This window comes from Primulina huaijiensis, unplaced genomic scaffold (genome assembly GCF_012295235.1).
Source record: "Primulina huaijiensis isolate GDHJ02 unplaced genomic scaffold, ASM1229523v2 scaffold28027, whole genome shotgun sequence".
Classification (NCBI taxonomy): domain Eukaryota; kingdom Viridiplantae; phylum Streptophyta; class Magnoliopsida; order Lamiales; family Gesneriaceae; genus Primulina; species Primulina huaijiensis.
Genome location: NW_027356708.1, coordinates 201,194 through 224,585, shown reverse-complemented (window position 1 = coordinate 224,585; position 23,392 = coordinate 201,194). Strand labels below are relative to the sequence as shown.

At 36.1% G+C, this 23,392-nt stretch overlaps 3 protein-coding genes across 4 annotated transcripts; 2 read left to right on the top strand and 1 right to left on the bottom strand.

The window, feature by feature from the left end:
- Positions 1-93: 93 nt before the first annotated feature.
- LOC140967783 (E3 ubiquitin protein ligase DRIP2-like) lies at positions 94-5,676 on the bottom strand. 2 transcript variants are annotated; one of them, XM_073428516.1, is made up of 8 exons: positions 5,489-5,676; positions 5,099-5,346; positions 4,169-4,268; positions 3,018-3,345; positions 2,455-2,894; positions 2,303-2,356; positions 831-903; positions 94-493 (listed from the first exon to the last, which is right to left on the bottom strand). In XM_073428516.1, the coding sequence occupies exons 2-8, from the start codon at positions 5,211-5,213 to the stop codon at positions 323-325; spliced, it is 1,281 nt and encodes a 426-aa protein (XP_073284617.1). In that variant the 5' UTR covers positions 5,214-5,346; positions 5,489-5,676; the 3' UTR covers positions 94-322. The 2 variants fall into 2 exon arrangements, with proteins under 2 accessions (XP_073284617.1, XP_073284616.1); XM_073428515.1 differs by having other exon boundaries at positions 5,099-5,655.
- A 5,842-nt stretch (positions 5,677-11,518) lies between these two features.
- LOC140967773 (uncharacterized) lies at positions 11,519-12,172 on the top strand. Its single transcript, XM_073428507.1, has one exon. It carries the CDS (start codon positions 11,519-11,521, stop codon positions 12,170-12,172), a length of 654 nt encoding a protein of 217 aa, XP_073284608.1.
- A 4,341-nt stretch (positions 12,173-16,513) lies between these two features.
- LOC140967788 (probable galacturonosyltransferase 6) lies at positions 16,514-22,199 on the top strand. Its single transcript, XM_073428526.1, has 9 exons — positions 16,514-16,892; positions 17,001-17,035; positions 17,464-17,505; positions 17,596-17,743; positions 17,841-17,905; positions 18,742-18,974; positions 19,771-20,128; positions 21,012-21,533; positions 21,774-22,199. The coding sequence occupies exons 1-9, from the start codon at positions 16,781-16,783 to the stop codon at positions 22,047-22,049; spliced, it is 1,791 nt and encodes a 596-aa protein (XP_073284627.1). The 5' UTR covers positions 16,514-16,780; the 3' UTR covers positions 22,050-22,199.
- Positions 22,200-23,392: the final 1,193 nt, after the last annotated feature.

Below are 23,392 nucleotides of genomic sequence, written 5' to 3'. Positions count from 1 at the left end.
AAATTACTCCAAAGGATATGGCTTACGATACCAATCTTGACGTAATGAGTGCAAATTGTAATAAAAACTCGATCTTGATGTAATAATAGGAAGTTGTCCGAAGGCAAGGCGATAAGAACTTTAAGCTGAAAATCAATCCTCCAAGGAGCTACATCGCCGAGTACAATTAACTGTAAATTCTTCAAATATAATGACTACAGCGCAAATGTCAAAAAACACAACTAACGAAGTTGCCATAGCATCAGGTGTAAAGAAAACACAGGCTAACGAGAGACAGGCTAAGGAACTCAATAACATGAAGATTATCGGGAAAATGGGGCATTCAAGGTTCAGGAATTTTGCGAGCGTAGCCCAATACCATCACGAAATCCTTTGCAGACGAACCAATAGTGGCTGATATTCTCTCTGTGGAAGTAGCTTGAAGCCATAGATCAACAAGATTGTTCAGTGTCAATGTGGGGATGATTGCCTGCCCCATGAATTTGATTTCAACCTACAATAATGATACAATATCATTGCTGCAAAGATAACTATTGCGCCTTAAAGACTCCATCTTCTTCACACTAAATGTGCAATGAATATGATTTATCATATAGACCAGATTATATACACAAACACGTGAACTTAAAAAATTGTTCATCGATTCTTTGCAACCATTCGCACTTAAAATATGAATTTTCACCTCTCTCTCTACACACACACACACACACACATATATATACGAATTTTCACTGAATAGAGAGTTCTTTGAATGAGACATGCTCACAGACTAGGTAAACCTTATATAAGCTAGATTTGTATCAAGATTAATTAACAGTGAATGAAGTTACCTCGTCTTCTCCAGTAAGATCTAACTTCCTCGTTAGATACTTCTGAATAAAAGAAACGGGAATATTCCCATCCCTGCAACAAATTGGATTTGGTAAAAAAGACAGTCACTTGCACAATAAATATATCATTTTTTTAACATCAACACGGGTGCTCTACTAGAGTAATCCAGCTGAATCAGGAAAAGTATACGAGATGCGAAATTATCGAAGTATACATCATGGAAATTTTATGTATTTATTTGTCAAGAAAAACAAATGAACCTCTAAAGGCAGTGAATTTTACTCAGACAAATCCCAGAAGGCATCTATAAAATAAATCTTAAACCAAGAGTCAAAATTCACGGGATTGCCTGAGTAATCTGGAGACGTCCAACAAGCACTAAAATCCTAAGACCTCAAACTTGTTCCAACATTTTTAAAAAGCGATGGTTTTTACCTTCTCAGATTCGTGAATACAACCATTTACAATTATTTATGCAAAGACTTTAAAAAAAATGGCCACTGACTCAGAGGATAATAAAGACCAAAAGGTAGTTGACAGAAAAGCAAGAAGAAAACAAATGGTTTACATCATTCAGCCATAAAGAGCACACGATAACACAAGCGACAGATATACAATAGGATGGATGGGTGTATGCAAGTTGATTGCTGTCGCACATTATACTGTGTCATATTTGAGACATTATTGGGTGAATCAATTGAAAGCAGAAGCTTGGTACACTACAGATGAGAGATTTATTGATTCAGCTCTACGGTTCATCCTATTGTCACTAATCAGAGTTATTCAACACACGCAACCCCAAAATTGTCCAGCAGTAACTTTGAACCACTCATTGTATCAATGTAACCTATAAATGATGATGTGTGAGCTGTAGAGAGGTTGGATGTAAAACAATATTTCCTGAGAACAATACAAGAAACTACCGTTACTATAGGTACTTATGGATAATGGATGCATGTATGGATGCAAAGAGACCAATATCTGATACCAGTAACAAAGTCAAATGCATAAAACAGATGCCAAGTCACTTTGTTACCAAGTAATTATACGAACTCCAACAAAACCTGCAGGTGATAACACGCTGGATTTCAAGAGAAGAATTAAATTGTGGACACTAGATTTTGAAAGACAGAGTGCCAGAGTGCTCCAAATCCATCACCCAAATCAGAACTCTATAAACCTTCCGCACAAAATTTTGCATATTTAGTTGATCAAACAACATTTGAGGCCAAAGAACATTTGAATCAAGAAGCATATCGGATATAATACCTCTAGTATTATAGCCCCTTCAAATTATTTTTTTTGCTGACCTTTCGTTTTGCATCAACTGAGTAAGTAATGTCCTAAGTAACTAACGCATGCCTCTGGCAGATGCAAGAAGGCAGCAATAGAAAAGAGTCAAAAGACACCGTTAAATTCAAAGTGCAATTATTTTATAAAGGCGTAACAAATGAAGCTTTTGAGAACTCACTTAATTCTCAAATAACCTGCAGAAATCTGAGGCAAGGGTGTTGCATCTCCTTCCCTAAACATATATATCACAAATAATTAGAGAAATATAGAAGTAATCAATGTCAATAATTTTAGCATGATCATTCAGAAGATTACACAAAAACTGCTTACTGTTCATCAGCTGCCACTAATGAGAACCAAATCGGGTGATTTTTTCTCTCAAATCTAGAACTTATAGCGTCGATCAGAGTCTGGGGAGGAATCCTACATTCTCCAAAATTTGGTGCCTTCTTCTGCCGAATTCTGCGCAGCTTTTTAGGCTTTTCGGACTCTGGAGGGATATAGTCATTCTCATCTCGATCTTTTGATTTCTGCCTGTGTTCCTTGTTCTTGACTTTATTAAGAAGTCCATCGCTGTCATGGGACTGCAAAGCTGATGATTTGGCAACTGAACCTTGGGTTCCATACTTTGAAGATTTACTCCTGTTTGCTGCCTCCACCAAACAAGTTAAAGGCTTCCAGATATCAGATTTCCCTTCCCAAGGCGACGAACCATTTTCTCTTCCCTTATCAGAAATATGGTTAGTTGATGACTCCACAGCAGCATTGTTCTGCAACAACAATATCAGTAAGCATGAAGAGCAAAATCTGTCAATAAAAAAACAGGGGATTTGAGGCCCCCGATGCGGGAAAGATGTACTGATGTTCATAAGCTTCAGAACTATATCCCATACCTGCCTCGTATTTTGAGTAAGTTTGTTCAACGTCTCTGGTGAGCTAGAGCTTTCATGATGGTCCTCGGTGGAGTCATCATCTTTCTTAATTGGTTTCTCAATACTAAAACTAGAACCTCGTGATGCTTTTCTTACCGTGGATTTTGACCTTCTTCCAGTCATTCCACTCTGTGCTGATACTCTGGGAGTGCTAACTACCAGAGATGAGAGAGACCTTTCCTTTCTCTTTGCAGGTAATGCAATAGGAGTTGCAATTTCAGGGGTCTTCAATTTTATCCTCTTGTAAGGAAATATTTTTGCCCTTACATCTTGCAAATTATGATCCGGCCTGTCAGTGTTAAAAGAAAATATTGAGATGCTTGAGGAAAAACGAAGTTCCTTGTACAAAACATGCAAAATCCTGTTAATGTTAAACAAATTATACAGTAACCACACATCCAAAATAAGCACAGACATGAGGCCGTTATCGAAGTGTACAAACAATACCATTCACACTCAATGACGTGAAGTTGTCACGATATGTGCAAACATGCAAACATTCCTCAACATAGAACTTATCATGTTTTGGTTTCTTTGTTCCTATTTCATTTGACACAGACTCTCTATTATTTCGCCACAAATAAGTGCACAACAATGAACATTCAATTCCTCTGTGCATTTGGTGGGGACTGCGTTGAGCAGCTAATCGTTCCAGGTCAATAAAATTTATGATCATCAGAAGCATGTCGTACACAAGAAAACAAGAAGCACAACATTTTTTCCAAATAACAGATTTCAATGACTTCCATGCAGAAAACAAAGCCCATGTGTCCCTAAAATTACAACTGCCAATGAATTCTAAACTGTCAGACTTTGAGGTGGGAACAAAGTGAAATAAAATGTAGGAGTTGAACTTGTGAAGGAATGCAATGTTCTGCATAATTCTTCACTAAAATGGTTCGGGAAAAATGAGAAATTAAAGCAATGACTGCTTTCACTTACGTACAATTCTGTGTTACTAGTCGAGAAAGGATTATAATGAACCAACTGACTTCTTGTGAGTGTTGTAGGTGCTTAAGCATGTTTATGTTTGCACCCATGTGTAGGTGAGAGAGAGAGTGATGGCAATAATGCACAACTGGACAAAGAAATAATGAATTTGAAGACCTCACCTCAACTTCTCCAAGGGAACACAACCCAAATCTATGTTGCATACGGGGCAGCATTCCATTTCTTCGTCAGACAGCTTCTTGTATATACATTTCTGGCAAACTATGTGGTATTCATGAAAAAGAACATCAAGTTCACATCAAAAGAAAAAGCATAAAACTACACCATGAAAACTTATAAAACATTTATTCAAGCTCAAAAGGTCCGAATGAGCAAAGATTAAAAGATGTCTTTCAGAGTCTGAGACACAAAAAAACGAATTACATTAAATGCAATTTTTTAATCTTTCCCCAAACACAGCAAACTGCTTGCCACGAAAAAAAATTACATTAGTTGCTTGATAACCCATAGTGAATATCACCCAAATTTTTATCAAGATCTCGAGTCCCAATGATTCAAGACCTCAATCCAATTAAGTGGGGTATACAAAGGACCGTTGAAAGCCATGTGCCCCCAACCAGATACTATGTTGGTTCACTAATACATCAAAACCAAAGCAGATAAACGTCCCCATTTAGTAGATTAAAAATATTCCTATATCCAAGAGTATCACCGTTAAAATGTTTTACGATACATGAATCAAACCATTATAACAGGAAACCCATCAAGAAATTCAGCTCACGTGAAAGCTCGACAAGCATATAAATTTCCCCACTGACATAAAATCAATCAAACGTTAACATAATGCGACCATTCAAACAAGAGAGAAACTCGCAAGGAACCACTAAACCATAAAAACAAGCTCAATTTACCCACGAACAAATCTAAGTACCGTAATAATTAACACGCAATCTGAACGACAAACCGAGGTGCTAGCGAAACCCAGATCACCAAGAAACTCAAAAACGCTAAAAAGCAAGGCAAAATTGGAATACCCTCCAACGAATACAAGAAAAATCATGATTCAAGAAAGACCATCGAGCAGCACTCACACGTGTGGAGACATTCTACAATGGTGGTGGCATCGCGGAAGAGCTTGTGGCAGAGGGGGCATGTCATGCATGGCACCACCGCCTCCCGTCTCACCTTCACGACCTGATGCGACATCGTATAACCCAATTCACCTAAATAAACGATGTAAAACCACAGCTCTCGAACCCACGTATCTTATGCGGTGCATGCTGGCGCCATCTCATGAAATGATGAGATTTACGTCCACTACATGTTGCTACATCTGCATCTGCATTAAACCCACATACCAAACGCACAATTAACACCACAAAAGCTTTAAACCGCGACCACCCGGATGATAAAACACACATAAAAGTGAGGAGGAACACACGGTCACACACAGATGTGAAAGGGATTATAGTTAAATGGACCTATAAATCTGAGGAAAGGGGAATTGGTGAGATGAGATTTGAGGATAAATAGAACGTGGGCTAGGGCCGATGGCGTGTCGTCGACGATCTCTCCCTCTGCGTGTATGAGTGTGTCTGTGTGTGGGGGGTTTGGAGTCGAAATCGAGAGAGAGAGAGAGGTGGGAGCTGGGACAAGGCTTCATATATCTTCAAATTCGTTGGAACCAATTTTCTTTATTAGTTTCCAAGTAATATTAATTAATGGATTATTACTAATTTACTAGCAATTCTTTTGTCTGTGAAATATTTTTTTTTATTTTTTAAATAATTTATTATTTACAAAATATAATAAATTTGTACATGATTATAATAAATTAAAATTGTACGTAATTAAAACTTAAAATTTATGAGTCATTTTTAAACAAAAATCATTTTTTTTTTTTTATCTTTGATCGTGCATATCATCTAGTCATTGTTGAGAGATTATTTCGAAATTTGGATAGTGTGTGAAAGAATTCTAAAGCATGTTTGTAACGCTTTTTTTTAATAAATTTTTTCTCTCTCACTTTAGTCACAGGGATGTGAAAAATTTCTCTCGGTATACAATGGAATAATTCTGTATTTGTAGGTGACTAAATCAAATCAGAATCTGAATGAATTTCTTGAACTAATGATGACATATATATATAAATGAAACATTGATTCAGAACGAACGCGACTCTTCATGAAACAGTGCACCCTTTCATGAAAACGAATCATGAAACAATGTGTTGTTTCCAAAGAGTTGTCTTACCCCTTGTGAAAGGTTGCGTGGATTATGAATAGCTTTTGGAGGCAACCCTGACCGGATAAGTTGATCCTCGTAATTTTCGCAGTAGTAACATTGTTCGGTGTCAACAAAATAAATTATGAAAAACTGTTGTAACAATCATTTCATAATTTTTTCATTTCTTATTATTTCTAATATGACATTTAGAAAAAACAATTAATAAAATAAAAAAGATATCGCACGAAACAATATATTCAGGGGATTTTTTCTTCAGATAATCACTGGATCTCGGATTCAAATTCTGTCGCAGCTATATTTCAGGATTATTTCCAACAACTATACACTACTTCGAGTCCAGATACTGTGGTTATAGAACATGCTCTTACAGGGATGCAGCAACGACTCTCCTCTGAGATGGTCAATCAAATGGACGAGCCTTTCTCTCATGATGAAATTAAGACAGCACTTTTTAACATGAAGCCTTGGAAAGCTCCGGGTCCGGATGGCTTTCATGCGGGTTTTTTTCAAGCTCAATGGAATCTGGTTGGTGCGCATATAACTCAGGTTTGCTTGGACATTCTTAATAAGGGTTCCTCTTTTGGTGATATGAATTCTACAAGATAAATGATCTACAATAACAAAGCCCAAAGCAATTGATGAGCCCATTAACTCAAGCCCATGCAAGATAGCAAGCTCATGCAATAGCTGTACATCTGATCCAATAAACTACACAATCGAAGGATTGTTCCAGAACAAAGGAATTGGTTAATTTGTTGTAACAAACTTTAGATCCAATTACAGATGTCAAAATCTTAGTGATACCATTTGTACATAAATACTGTAAATGTTATTCGTGAAAATCAATCAGTAATGAATCCATTTTTACTGAGAATCAAAACTTTTCCTTTTCTTTAGCTTGGTATCAGAGCGTCAATGGCAGACGCCACATCACATATGACCTCCATGGGAAATATCACAGCTGCTTCCGCAAATCAAAATCCCATAGTCATCAATCCTGCTAATCAGATCAATTCAGTGAAACTAGGAGATGATAATTTCCTCCTATGGCAGCTTCAGATTCTCGCCGGTATTCGGGGATTGGGACTTGAGATATTCATTCTTGAAAATCCCCCTATTCCTACTAACATCATCTCCGAAGATGGGTCAGACGATACCATCAATCCTCTTTTCATTTCTTGGTGTCGCCAGGACCAACTCTTGTTCTCATTTCTGCTAGCCTCCATGACCGAAGCTGTGCAAGCCCAGATGATTGGCTGCATCACCTCATCCCAACTCTGGACTCGAGTCTCACGACTCTTTGCAACCAGATCAAAAGCTCGTGTTATGCAATACAAATTGCAACTCCAAACACTGAAAAAAGGCACACTAAGCATGAAAGATTATCTCAGTAAGATGAAGGGATACATGGATCTTTTAGCTGCATGTGGACATCCCGTTACAGACGAGGATCAGATACTTTACGTTCTTGGTGGTGTAGGCATGGAGTATGATTCCGTAGTAGTGCACGTCACCTCAAGAGTAGACACTTTATCTCTACCCGAAGTTGGCGCACTCCTGTTATCTCATGAAGGAAGACTTGATGCCTACAATCTCAATGCTAATAACACATCAAACTTCGTCAATGCAGCCACTCTCTTTCATCAAAAGAAGAGTGAAACCCAACAATCCTTTCAAAACTCTCGAGGACGTGGCCGTGGCAGAAATTCCAGAGGGGGTCGACGAGGATGGCATAACAACAATGGACGTCCAATATGTCAAATTTGTGGAATACCAGGGCATGTTGCTGAAATATGCTACTACCGTTTTGAAAAAGATTTTGTTCCAAAATCTCGACAGCCATCACAAAACCTCAACAGGTCTCCTCTGTCAAATTTACCAGCAGCTGCTCTTGCCACTGCCTCCTCTGAGTCAGCAACTGAAGATTGGTGGTACCCTGATTCGGGTGCCTCGCATCATGTTACAAACGAGCTTGGAAATCTCACCCTTGGGACAGAGTATTCTGGTAATGGTAAAGTCCAAAATGGGGAATGGTGCAGGTTTGTCGATCTCACATATTGGACACTCTAAATTTCGACCACCTTTTTCTTCACATCCTTTTCTACTGAAAAATCTACTTCGTGTTCCTTATATTACCAAAAATCTTCTCAGTGTTAGCAAGTTTGCCCGTGATAATTGTGTCTTTTTTGAATTTCATCCACGTTTTTGTCTTGTGAAGGACCTAGCAACACAGACGGTTCTTCTCCGATGAACTTTACATGATGGACTATATAGGTTCGACCTTGGGACGCCCCTCCCTGTCCTGTCCTCTTCAGCAGCCTGCCTCAGTACAAATATCTCATCTGCAAAGTCCTTTACTCATTTACAGCATTCAATCAAAGTGTCCGATAGCATGTTAAATCAATGACATTCTAGACTAGGCCATCCTTCTTTGCCTGCTATGAAACAAGTTTTATTACGTTGTAATGTCTCTATTCCCAGAAATGAAGTACTTACATTTTGCTCAGCGTGTGCACTTGGTAAAAGCCATCGTCTCCCTTTTCCCAGATCACACACTAAATTTTCAGCACCTCTTGAACTTGTTTATTCTGATGTTTGGGGGCCTGCACACACTGTATCTAGGAATGGCTTCAAGTTTTATGTTAGTTTTGTTGATGCTTTTAGTAGATTTACGTGGATATACTTTCTAACATATAAATCCGAAGTCACCAAAGCCTTTTTACACTTCAAAGCATATGTTGAAACTCAACTTGATAGAAAAATCAAAGCCATTCAAACCGATTGGGGAGGGGAGTTTCAAGCTTTAACATCCTTTCTTCAAACCCATGGGATTAATCATCGGGTCTCCTGTCCTCACACGTCACAGCAAAACGGAGTTGTTGAACGCAAACACAGACACATTGCTGAAGTAGGTCTATCTCTTCTTGCACATGCATCCATGCCCTTGATGTTTTGGGATGATGCCTTTCTCACAGCAACCGAGCCATCTGGATTTGTTTTTGTTTTAAACACCCATTTGCAGCCTATTATGGGAGTATTAGGGGGGGTTTTAACAAGAGACCAAGTGTGGTTTTGTAAGAGAGCCTGATATTCGTATTCCATAGCTTTGCACCATTCTGGATGAGAACGAGCTTCATGAAAAGTAGAGGGTTCCCAAGGTAGAGAGCTATCTGTTAAGTAGACCTTTGGTTTGAAAATACCAGCCTTGGAACGAGTAGTCATTGAATGGAAGTTCCTATGAGAGTGACCAGAGTTTGTTGAGTTGATGGGTATAGAGGCAGTGGGTGATGAGTCAGGAATAATTGTGGTAGAGGCAGTGACCAAAAGTTCAGAATCCCACTGTAGTTTCACATTTTCGGCCAATTAGTTTATGTAATGTTATTGCAAAAATAATTGGTAAAGCTTTGGCAAACCGACTGAAGAATATTGTACCAATCATTATCTCTCAAGAACAAAGTGCTTTCATACCAGGTCGTTTAATCACAGACAATATCCTGGTTGCTTTTGAGTGCCTTCATACTTTGCGTCAAAAAAAAAGAAAGGCAAATCAGGGTTAATGGCCATAAAGTTGGATATAAGCAAAGCTTATGATCGAGTGGAATGGGAGTTTCTTCGTATTATCATGAAGAAGATGGGTTTTTCATATAAATGGGTGGAGTTGATTCTATGATATATTACCTCTTCGAGGTTTTCTGTACTTTTGAATGGTAATCCAATGGGAAACTTTATGCCGAGTCGTGGTCTTCGTCAAAGGTGTCCTCTCTCTCCTTATTTGTTTTTGATTTGTTCTGAAGGTTTATCTAATCTTTTGAACTGTCGAGTGGGGGCTGGTTTGATAAAGGGTATCAAATGTGCACGAATGGCTCATGTTATCAGCCATCTTTTTTTGCTGATGATAGTCTGATTTTGGGAAGTACTGATGTGCTTAATTGTGCTAATATTAGGGAGGTGTTGTCTATCTATGCATATGCATCTGGACAAGTAATCAATCTTCAAAAATCTTCAATTACTTTTAGTCCAAATCTTTTTGCAGAACACAAATCACAGGTTTATACTGCTCTTCATATACCACCGAATGAATCCTATGAAATTTACTTGGGCCTTCCTGCTTTCATTGGTCACAACAGAAACCAGGTTTTTGATGGCATTAAACAAAGGGTTTGGCGCAAATTACAGGCTTGGAAACGGAATCTGTTTTCTGCTGGCGGTCATGAGATCTTAATCAAGGCGGTTGCTCAGGCTACATCTATTTACACTATGTCGATTTTCAAAATTCCTTATGGGTTATGTCACTGTTTACAGCAGATGGTTATGAAATTTTGGTGGAGTAACAACAAGGACAAATGCATTTACTGGAAAAAATGGAACTTGTTATGTCAACCAAAAGCTAAAGGGGGGTTAGGATTTCGTGATCTTCATAAATTCAATCAGGCCCTCTTAGCAAAGCAAGGATGGAGAATGCTTCAAAATCTTGAATCTCTGCTCAGTCATCTTTTCAAGGCAAAATATTTCCCCTCCACTGACTTCCTTCATGCATCACTTGGTTCATCTCCATCTTATGTGTGGCGTAGTATTTTGTGGGGAAGAGACTCGCTTTCGAGGGGTATCCGTTGGCAAATTGGCTCTGGTGAATATATCAAAGTCTTCCGAGATCCTTGGTTATTGCGTCCGTTATCATTTAAGCCTATAACCATACCTCAACATCAGTTTGAAGATTTGCGGATTAGTGACTTGAGATTGGGTTCGGGGTCATGGAATTGGCAGTTAATCGAAGGGATTTTGTGGAAAATTGATCATGATGAACTACGCCGTTTTCCGATTCAAGCTCTGTCGGGAATCGATAGACTCATTTGGCACTATAATCCTAATGGTGTTTTCTCAGTCCGATCAGCTTATTTTCTAGCATTAAAAGATGGAATCGAGAGCAGCATGAGTAGTCCGACAGGGAATGTAAGATTCTTCAAAAGGCTTTGGCATCTTAATATCCAGAACAAGATTAAAATCTTTGTATGGAAAGCTATACACGCTTTCCATCCCGTCATCACTTAGCTTCAAGAGGAGTCCAGATTGATCCTTTGTGCTCTCGTTGTAATTTGTCTAATGAGCATAGCTTCCATGTTTTATGGCAGTGTCCTTGGGCGAAAGATGTGTGGTCTGAATCGGCTTTATGGCCTATGTTATCCAGGTTTCGGGGACAAAATTTTATGGAACTTTGGTGTCGGACAATTTTGAACGGCTCATGTGACGATGTTGGATGTTTTGCAATGATATCCTGGAGCATTTGGCTTGCCAGAAATCAGTGGGTTTTCGAAGGTCGGTCAATGCATGGTAGAGAAGTGGTGTCTCGTGCGGGTAATATTTGGGCTCAATTCTTAACTTCTAAACCTGTCAGAATCAGCAATACCATTAATGAACCTCATTTGATTCATTGGAATGCACCACCAGTTGGGAGTATTAAGATAAATGTGGATGCTGCCGTCTTTGATGATTCCGACTTCTTCGGTGTAGGGGTGATTGTTCGAGATGATAAAGGTATGGTCTTAATGGCTCGTGCAGGTTGTCTTGAGGGTGTTTTAACACCTTATCTGGCTGAGTTACTTGCTGTTCGAGAAGGTATTATTTTAGCCTATCATCTCCAGTGGACCAATATCATTGTAAACACTGATGCTCGTAATGTTGTTGAATCTATTCGTCATCCTAATGCTTTAGCACATGAAGCTTCCATTATCTCTTTTATTAGAAGACTAATGCTGCAAACATCTGGACTCACCATCACTTTTTGTCGACGTTTTGCCAACAAAGCAGCTCATGAACTTGCTTCCTTTGGTCTCCGAAATTTGGTGGATGTTGATTACAAAGATTGTAGTCCTTTTTATTTAAGCTCATTTGTAAGAAGTGACTTTACTTATGATCTATAAATGTATCTGTCTTTATCCTCAAAAAAAAAGATGTCATTTTATTTGTATTTAATGTGGGGTTTGGGAATATATCGGTGGACCATCTCTCAATATTTATAAAATATTTATTTTTAAAAATATTTTATTTTAATATGATCTCTTTTATTTTTACACTGATAGTTTTTTGGGGTTTTTTTTTTTATTATATGATTTAAGGTTGAGCATACCAAGATATCAACTAAGATGGTGTTGTTTTGTATAATACTGGTATACCGATGCACGTGTTACGTGTTTGTACAATATTTTTTTATAATTCATTTGATTTATATTTAAATGAGAATCAAAATGTAATTATAAAAAATAATGAGATATTACACTGCAATTTTGGTGAATTTGTACATAACGGAGGGGCAAAAATGGATATACATATTTTGGTGTCTTTGACAGTTTCTATCATGTCCTCAAATTTAATAAAATACTAGTTACTCTGCACACGCGATGCGTGTGTGTACAGTCATTTTTATCATTATCGATGAACTAAAGTGAAATTTGACAAATTATGGAGTGACTAAATTGATATTTGAATTATTGAAATAAAAATAAAAGTGTGTGTTGAAATTTTTTTTTAAAAAAAAAACAAAAAAACAAAAACGTAATATTAATATAATATAAGGTTAAAATTGAGAGAAAAAGTTGGTGTCATTCCTATGTGGTTACTATCATGTCCTCGACTTTAATAAAATAGAATAGATAATAGATAGATAGATATTAACTTTCATCGTTTAACATTTATTTATTTTAAACCGTCAATTGGTTTCACGCAATGACGGAATTAAGTACTTGAAATTTAAGATTTATGTAATAATAATAAGTCATAATATATTATCTAAACAAATTTAATCTCACGAGTTATGTGGGGACCCGCACGCTAATCATGTTCTTAATCGTCATTGGGACTAATTAATCAATTATAATAAACATGGTCTAAATTATTTTTTTTTATAATATCAAATGCGGAACGTAATGGAATCACTCTACTATACATATCAGTATAAAAGTCAAGTACAAGTTTTGTACTATATACAATCATTTACAAACTAAGGTTCAACTACTAAATATCAAGTGTTCAACCCTATCTCAGATCAAGTCCGTAGTCTCCACTCTAATCACGATATTTCTCTTCATCTCCTCGACTCTGAACATGTCCCACCTGTTGTCATGCACACATACAAACACGACAACAGCCGGATAACTCCGGTGAGAACAAATCCCAGTAGAAATCAACGAAACATGCAATCATATAATTAATATAAAGCATGAAGCAGATATCAGATATATATCAAAAACTGAAACATAATTAATATCAAACTATCAATCATACTCGTGATTCCACGGCTCAGACTAGACTCAATCCTAGTTTAGGGATCCCGGTTTCCAGACGTTGGTATTCCTATATCGACCAACAGTAATAGAAGAAACTCTGATTCTATCCACGTCGATATAACCAAACATCCAGTGTCTTGACCTATCCGTCACAGACTGTGGCACTATCGCCAATACACTATCTTGTGACATCGTGCAATGTGCCCGTGGCGATCCCGCCACTATCAGGTACTTCTGTCACAAGATCACTCGTCTAAACACATGCTCTCTATACATCAATAGAACAAGCATATCAAATCAAATCAATGCAAATAATAACAAATAGTATGTGATTTAGGGAAACACAAGTATATCCTACTTGTGTCGATCTCCAAATACCACATTGACTTATACCTTTCGTTTGTAGTCTCGGTTTGAAGAAACGGAAGTTCTGAACTCAAGATTGTCTCTGTAAATCTAAAAGGACATATCGAGAATAATAATATCAACCTTCCATTCTCAATTCAATATTGAATCTGATTACTATGAATTTAATTCAAATCATCGACATAACGGCACAATCTCAATATCCACGTAAATACCATATCAACAGATAACGGTTACAATCTATAGTCAATATCCAAAACAATCTGTAATCCAACCATAATCCAAATCTGTCCAATACCAATCAATATAATCTGAAAAATCATAACAAATCCGTAATCAATCTGTTTCTTAATCTGACTTCGATTCTATGATGTCTAGTATGTCAAGAACATCATATCTGAATCCTATTCAATTCTGACAATAGCATAATTTCAAAACATATCAAAACGTAACAAAACTTACGTCCAGTTGGAGCCTGCGTCGATAGGAACACAGTACCGAAGTCGGATTGAAAATCGGGCGGACGGATCTTCCGTAAACTTCAAATTTCTAAAAAAAAAGGCGTAAGGATTTTCTTTACCACTATTTCGACTTTTGCTGGTCTGAGGGAAGGAATGAAGACGTTTTTCTATATATATATCTCTATTGCATGTCAAAGTACGGGTGGCTTCATGTTTGTGCAGCACGTCTCGCGCATATGCGCGACCAGCACCGGCGCATATGCGCGAGACATTCTGTCTCGGCGCTTGGCTTTTCAACAGCCCGCGCATATGCGCGCCCCAACACCGCGCACATGCGCCAACTTCTTTGGACCTGGCCATCATCAAGACATCTCCTCGCGCATATGCGCGCCCAATCTCGCGCATATGCGCGAGGTCCTCTGTCCTCGCAATAAGCCTCTCGCGCATGTGCGCGCCTCCTCTCGCGCATGTGCGCGTAAAACATTGCCCGACCATGCTTGTACATGCATTGCTATTCCATTTTCAATTTGATGACTTTTAAATTAGCTCTCAACTTGATCTGACTATCATCACATCAATTTATCGATAATTATTCTCAAATTCCCGTAATAAAATCTCAGGCATTACAAGTTAATTGTTTTATGAAAAATCATGGCAAGGTTAGACATGAACACCGTTATTTTCTATCTTCCTACACGTGTGCAATACTTATATTTCAATAAATAATTGTTTTTACATATATAACTTCTCAAAAATAATGTTCAAATGTTAAAGAAAATAAAATAAAAGCCACAATGTACAAAGATATGTTTGCTATTATTACCATATTATGTGTGTGTCTAGTTGCACAGTAAATATGAACAAATTTTTAACCAGATTATCAATGAATTTGCATTATTACCCAATTAACGAATCATTTGTCATCGTGACTTTCATTAATATGTCAACACATTTTCAGACAAGTCTATCACACATAACTTGTTTAATACAGTTTGTCTGACAAACGTAGTTTATAAACTATTTTGTTAGTCTGAAAATTTATATATAATAAAACACGAGACAGGAGATGAAGGTTATCAATAAAATAAAATTCTTATTCAACTCATATCATGCATGATTTATACGACTAATAAATAATTTAAANTAGATTAAGCCATTGCAAGTCGTGAACATTCAATTTAGACAAGTGCTTAAAAAACATATTTATAAAAGTTTTTTTTCTACGAAAAAATTATAAAATAAAATGCTTTAAACTCGTTTTAAAATAAATATATAATTGAACAACTATTTTATAAAAACATTTTTAGAGTCCAAAATATATTTGGGCAATTATCTTATAAAAATTTTTTAATTATCGTTCAATGTCCTAAATTAATAATAAAATTAAGTATATAAATTTTGTTAGATATAAAATTATTCATACCTTTTATCATCCAAATATTATTTGTTTAATGACTATGACACTGCTTGACTTAAAGAAGATGAATGATATATGAACGGAAGGTAGACAGAGATAATAACCAATCATAAGTACATTAAATAGGGATGAAAAAAAGGTGTGTGGTCCAAACCCAAGACGATCCAATGGCATGACTGCAGTCGTTATTGATTTCGGGCCCTTTCATAACTAGACAAAATTGGATCTATATATTTTAATATATATAATAATTATTATATATTTAATAAGATATAAATTATTTTTATTATTAAATAGTGTTTATAAAAAAAAATGGTCCCGCTATACCCAAATCAATTAATTCTTTTCTAACAGTCAGGATAAGGATATCATACGGTGGCTTGATTATATGTATATATAATTTTAGATATATTTTGTCGAGATTCAAAAAAATATATTTTTTTACAAATATAATTACGGTCAAAATTCTACACCCAGATGAATAAATCAATCACCGAAAGGAATTGAATCTTCATCGGCTGATTTACGTTAGTAAAGTAAATCGTATTGGATAAATATTGTGGTACAAGCTCATCTGAAAAAATATCGACGAGATAAATTGAATTCGTGATGATTGAATTCGGTGTTTCCATTTTCTCTCAATTTTATTAATATCATATTTCATATCATATCCCCATTTAATAAATATTAATGATTTTCAAAAATAAATAAATGATGATTAATTCATTCCTTTTCTTGATATGAACGTGCAACCTCCAGCCCTACCCGCCTTAGTCGATGAATGCAATATTTATTTCTAATTCCCATTTCATTTGAATTGACAGTACACACAAGTGCTCTCCGTAGACGACCTTGTTTTCATCGCAAATAAACGAGGAAAACCCCCTAATTTCGTCGGATTTTTTTCAGCTTCGGTGATTGCTGTTGTTGGAAATCTGATAAATAAATGTGTAGAACGATTTTTTCCGGTTTCTGATTAGCCCGATTGTGTGGAGGAAATTGATGAGGGCATTTCGTAGATGTACGAGGATTTTGATCCTCTCTTTGCTTGGTCTTTCGGTTGTTGTTCCCGTTTTTCTACTGTCTCATAGGCTCAAGCATATTAATTACGAAGGTGAATTTTTTGGAACTTGAGAGTTGTGTGTTTTTTTATATATTTTTTTTCCCTGTGGTGAGTTTATTCTGATTTGTGTTTTTCCCTGTTGTTCTTCTCTTGTCGCAGTGTCCAAAGAATTCGTGGAAGATTTGTCAATCATTGTATGAATCTCTCTTCTTTGGACCTTGATTGATTGGTTATATTACTTGTTTAGCTGATATCTCTGTGGTGCTTTCGTATTTTTCGTGTAGTTGGTGAACTGATATTGCATTTATTTGCTTTGATATTGATTGTGTTATTTGATTCCATCTGTAGAACGAATAGTTCCTACTCCTAGTCTTTGAGTTTGTGCTCTCTCTTTCTTCCAGCAATTGACGAAGGTTGTGTAAGTATTAAGAATTACGAATCAAGATATCACTTTTTCAAATGCCTTGGTGTTTGGATTTGGTTGACTTCCATTTTCCTCATCAATCATATGCGGTGTCAATTGATACTCGAGTCTCAAACTTCGAAGATTTTAGCATCCGAATTTGAGAATTTTTTTTAATAAAAAATGAAGTAACATATGCTGCATAATTATCTTGTGCAGAAACGCCGAGCTGAGGCCCAAACTCTTAACGTAATAGAGCAGGTAATCAACTAGATGCATCATTTGTTTGACAGATGTCATGTATTGGTTTATTCTGGTTTTTGTATTCCTGAATGTGATTATGTTGTTCAGGAGGATGGCGAAGGATTGAAGGAACCACTCCCAGTGGTGTACAAAGATAATACCTCAAATTCTGAAGTTAGTTTTAGTTCAGATGAGGATAAAAGATCTGATGAATCTAGAGTTTCTGCTGATGGTGCTGTCTTGTCAGTAAATAATGGTTGGTCTTGTTCACATGTCCTTTTTTCAAGATTAAATGTTGATTTTTTTCATAGAATTTTGAATCACATTTAACTCTGTTCTTATTGCAACTTCAGCTGCTGGATCTAATACAAAGGACGGTACACAGAAAAAGCAGCAGGAGGATTTGCAGGGGACAAAGGTACATTAATCTGGTTGATATAAATGACTTAATATTCAGAGTATTTTATTTCATCATTCTACTTAACCTTATTGATGGTGAAAATTTTCATATACCCTCGACGCATATATGATCAATCGTTACAGTTCACATAGCATATGCATTAAGTTTCTGGATTTTCGTTTTTAAGTTGGATGTATAACATAACTTAAGTGGCTGTATTTTCAGTTTATTTGAATGACACTGGCGAATCATCACTTGTAAGAGAGCCGATATTTTGTAGTTCGTCTCTGGGAAACACCTTCACATGTTTTGTTCGGACGAAATAGATACAATTGCAGTTATGGTTTACACAAGACCATCAATCTCACAACTCATGATTGCATTAATTGGTCCCTTGAAACTCCCCCACAGTTTTAAGTGATAATTTATTCAGGGAGCTGGCATATTTGTTCACGAGATGCTAGAGATCACGCTCCATTTGTTTTTCCCTTTTCGTCCTTCCTGTAATCTGATCATTTCCATTTATTTTGACTATCTCATATATGGTATCATGAGGGGTCAGCGAATCATCATATCACTAGGATATAAGAAGCACCAATTATCTGCCCAAGGTGCCATGAGTTCAAGGATGATATTAGGCTGTTTTATTTGTTTATGTTCTTTGATACTTTCATCACAATGCATATTTCTGTTTGTTGGGGGGTTCTAGTTTACAGAACGTCTTTTCATTACTCTGTGAAATGATGAATAACTTTTCATTGCATTTTTTTGGGGGGTGTCTCTTTTCCTTATCTCTTTACGTTTTAGCTTCATTGTGTTTCCCAAATAATGCTTTGTTCTTTTGTTTAATAAAGGAAGTGTCCCATGTAGATACAGTTCTGAACAACGTGGATGTACCTAACATGCCAAGGAGGACACTAGATGATAAGTTGAAGGAGATGAAAGACCAAGTGATTAGGGCCAAAGCATACTTAAATTTTTTACCGGCAAATAGCAGTTCTCATTTTGTGAAAGAATTGAAACTTCGAATTAAAGATATTCAGCGAGCCATGAGTCAATCCATTAAAGATTCTCGTGTATCTCGAGGGTATGCCATTTTCCTCACTTCTTTACATTTCATATATATATATGCTAAATTTGAACTTATTGGAGAACCAAAAGAGCTTTTCACAGTGGGTGAAATCATTTTGATTTGTGATACTACTGAGTAACATTCATTTTTATATATGCTAGCCACTGTACTATTGTTTACAAAAACTTCCAAATTGTGGAATGATTGTTTTCTGGCAATCCATTTGTAGTCAGTTGGTCATGTATCAAACTAGTTTCAAGATCTTAAACCTCATATTTAAAGGTGAGTACTATTATTCCCTTCTCTCTCCAGATCTCCATGGAGTTGACTCTTGGTGATTTGATCTCCCTTATTTCTCCTGGAATTTTTTTGTAACTTCTGGTCGATTATTATTAACATTTGGTGTGTTAGTACTTTCTCTTGAGGCTCTCCCGTAAAAGCTGTGTGATACCCTATCCCACATGGATAAAAATGGAATGTTTAAACAGATTATAATGATATATGATGGACCTTTATAACAACTTGGGTTAACAATTTTTGTAAAGTGATGACGAATACAAAATAGTTGGTATAAGAGTTTATCGTGCAGTCGTGTTTTGCGGCCCAGACCGGGGGCGTGACCAACTAAACAACTACTTCAATAATGATAAATAAACTAATTAATATGTTAGTGTTATTATGATTTTTCACTCAACGGAAGTATATACATGTCAGGTTTTATCTTGATGGAAGCTACTGTTCTATGAAAATTCATTATGGTTGTTTAAAAAAAATCATTAAGGTCAAAGATAAATCAACACTGCTTCTTCAGTGCTTTACAGAAAATGAAAGCCATGGATTCTACTTTGTTGAAAGCCAGTCGTGTATACCCTGATTGCACTGCTATGGTGAAAAAACTTCGTGCTATGACCTATAATGCTGAAGAGCAGGTCAGGACACACCGGACTCAAGAAACGTTTCTTAAAGAGCTTGGTGGAAGAACCATCCCTAAAGGTCTTCACTGCCTTGCTATGAGATTGACTGCTGAATATTATGCTTTGGAGCCTGAGGAGCGGGAGTTCCCTAACAAACATAAACGACAGGATCCTGATCTTTATCACTTCGCTGTTTTCTCTGACAATATATTGGCTTGTTCGGTTGTTGTGAACTCAACTGTTTCGACAGCTAGGGTAAGCGGTCTGCTTTGCTTCCCTTCTTCCTGGTGATTTCTTTTTCCATTTTCTTTCCTATTATTCATGCAAAACTTCAAGCAAAATTAAATTGGAAAACTTTGAGAATGTTCTGGTTTTGAAGAAAATTTCGAATTAAGGGAAGAGTTTCATTGGACGATCTAATAGTTTTGGGCATGCTTCTCAGTTTTGATTTTTAATTTTTTTTGCAACATGACTTGAATCTTTATTGGAGTGTTGCAAGGAAATATAACTTTCAATCTATGAATTGAAGGATATATTTTTTCTATTGTTTCAATGTCCTTATATTTTCTTTATTTATTTTAAAAAGATAACCGCTAACCATATTTATATTATGCCTTTGCCTAATTACGGAAAATTTTGTGAAATAAATTTGGTCAAATTTTGTTTTTGAGAAATAACCATATTCAAGTGTATGTGACTGTATTCAAATACACTTGGGTGAGTTGTTTTCCGAAAAATAAAAAAATTAATCAATGTTATTTTGTTAACTATCCCGCCTAATTACTTCATTGGTGAACGATTGGTAAGTTGAAGCTGAGATATGTGGCTAGCATGATGATAGTTTTGATTGTTCTCTTTTTTTCTCGAGAAAATTGAAGGTTTTGATGCTATTTTGATTAAAAATATATTTTGTGTAAAAAAAACTATATATAAAGTATTTATCTTTTGTTTATGCACTATACTTTAAAGACAATTTGGATGTTCTGCAAAACCTTATTGTCACAAAAACAACTGATGGTGACAGCATAGTAGTTCAATGATTATTGGTGACTGGGTTAATGGTAATGGCTTGATGCTGCTTCTCAGTCATGCGTGTGAATCTAATACTATAATGTAACCACATTTCTTTACTCGACAGGAACCTGGACGAATAGTATTTCATATAGTGACAGATTCGCTCAACTTTCCATCTATGTCAAAGTGGTTCTTATCAAATCCTCCTGGCAAAGCTACAGTTCATGTTTCGAGCACAGACAGTTATCGATGGTTATCAACCAAATACAATGTGACCACGAAGAAGGAAGCTTCTGTTGATCCACGATACACTTCTGAGCTGAACCACCTTCGATTTTATTTGCCAGATTTATTTCCTCATTTGAATAAGATAATCCTTCTTGATCACGACGTGGTGGTGAGAAAAGATTTAACAAGACTCTGGGGCATGAAAATGCGAGGCAGGGTAAATGGTGCTGTTCAGACATGTGATGAAGGGGAGCCTTCATTCCGCCATATGGATATGTTCATCAATTTCACAGACCCCATACTTGCAAACAGATTTGATGACAACATGTGCACGTGGGCCTTTGGGATGAACTTGTTCGATCTACGACAATGGAGACGAAGAAGTTTAACCCAAGTTTATCACAAGTACCTTCAACTGGTGAGTAAATAATACTTATTACCAGAGGCATGTATCACAGAAAGTCGACCGAACAGAAAATTTGAAATTTTGTGTGCAGTTTTTCAAACTGCTAGTGTCACCCCCTCCAAAATCTATTCACCTACCGCATTCATCCCCACATTATGGAAATTTGGTTTCGCACCTGGAAGCATGCTTCCTTTCTATATCCTTAATACAACGGTGTTGACAAATTTTTAACAAATTAAAATCGTCTCATAGGGCAATGAACGGTCATTGTGGAAATCAGGAAGCTTGCCCATTGGATGGATCACGTTTCATGGACATACAGTTCCTTTAAATAAGAAATGGCACTTGCTCGGCCTGGGTTACGACTCCAATGTGAGGCAGGAGGACATAGAGCAGGCTGCTGTCATACACTACGATGGACACTTGAAGCCATGGTTAGATATTGGGCTTGAGAAGTACAAGCTGTTCTGGAAAAAGCATGTCGACTATGAGCATCCTTTCCTTCAAAGTTGCAATATCCATGGATGACTAGGTCCCAAATAAGAAGTTTCATATATGAATTGTAAGCGTCACATTTTTTTAATATTTTATTCTTTCTCAATTTACCAAGCAATTTTTAATGTAAATTTCCACTCCTTGTTTGACCATATATTTACTCGGCTGTAACATATTTTCTTTAACGTTGAGTCTATTTTAGCTATGACATGCCAAAATTTTTGTGAGATTTTTCTCCCCCGAGATTGTGTACGTACATGCTACGACTAGTGAAAAATTACTAATGTCCAATCGGTGTGGCATATACAACAATAATCACAAGCCACGATTTCTATTATTTGTACGTTTGTGTTGATTGAGTGAGGGACCACATTAAAAATTAAAATATTGTCTTACAAATTGATGTGTCGAGGTTGAATTTATAACTTCTAAAAAAATATTTAATAAAAAAGTATCTTATTAATTAATAATAAAATAAGGTAAAAAGATGGATAATCCTACCTTATTTTTAAAATTTTATTTTAAAATTTCAAAAGATCAAACATTCCAAATAATAGGTCCCGTAATTCAATGATACTAAAGACTTGTACGTCTTTTTTTTTTTTTTTTTTCACTATAATTATTGATGAGTAAAACACTAAAACTATAATTAGTTACAATTATTAATTTCATTAACTTCGATACGAACAAATTAAAGATAATATATTTATCGTTTTTTTTTCTATTTATTAAAAAAATCCATTAAACTTTATAAAACTATAGAGTGCTTTTAAAATTTATTATAATACCCTGAAACTATTGTTAGATATAAAAAGATATCCATAAATAATTATTTGTATCGCTTTCATGATTTCATGTTCTTTTTAATAATTATCATAATTAAAACTTCTTATATCTTATAATGCCAAACATATCATTTCAGCTCGATTTTATTTCATCCAAGCATCTAAACAACTGATATTTTAAAATAAGATGCACTGCTTATGTCTAAAACAACTTATCATACATATATAAAGAATTCGGCCATTCGGGCCAAGCTTCCTACACTTGCTATCGAGAATGTGGAGGTCAAGACTTTGAAACCTAAGCAAACTGATAGGACAACAGGCCAGTGTTGGTCCCACTTGCGATAATTCGAGATAATAAAACCCGAAAATAAAGAATAAACTGGACACAGAGATTTACGTGGAAAACCCCTAAAAATTATTAGGGTAAAAACCACGGGCAAGATGAAAAGAATTTCCACTATATTATTTTGTGGTGTACAACTCACTCACTGTGTTTCCAAAGAGAACACACTCTCTTAATACATAAGAACAAAACATCTCACAAATATTATAGAATGCTATAAGATGAGATAAAACTCGAAGAAGGTA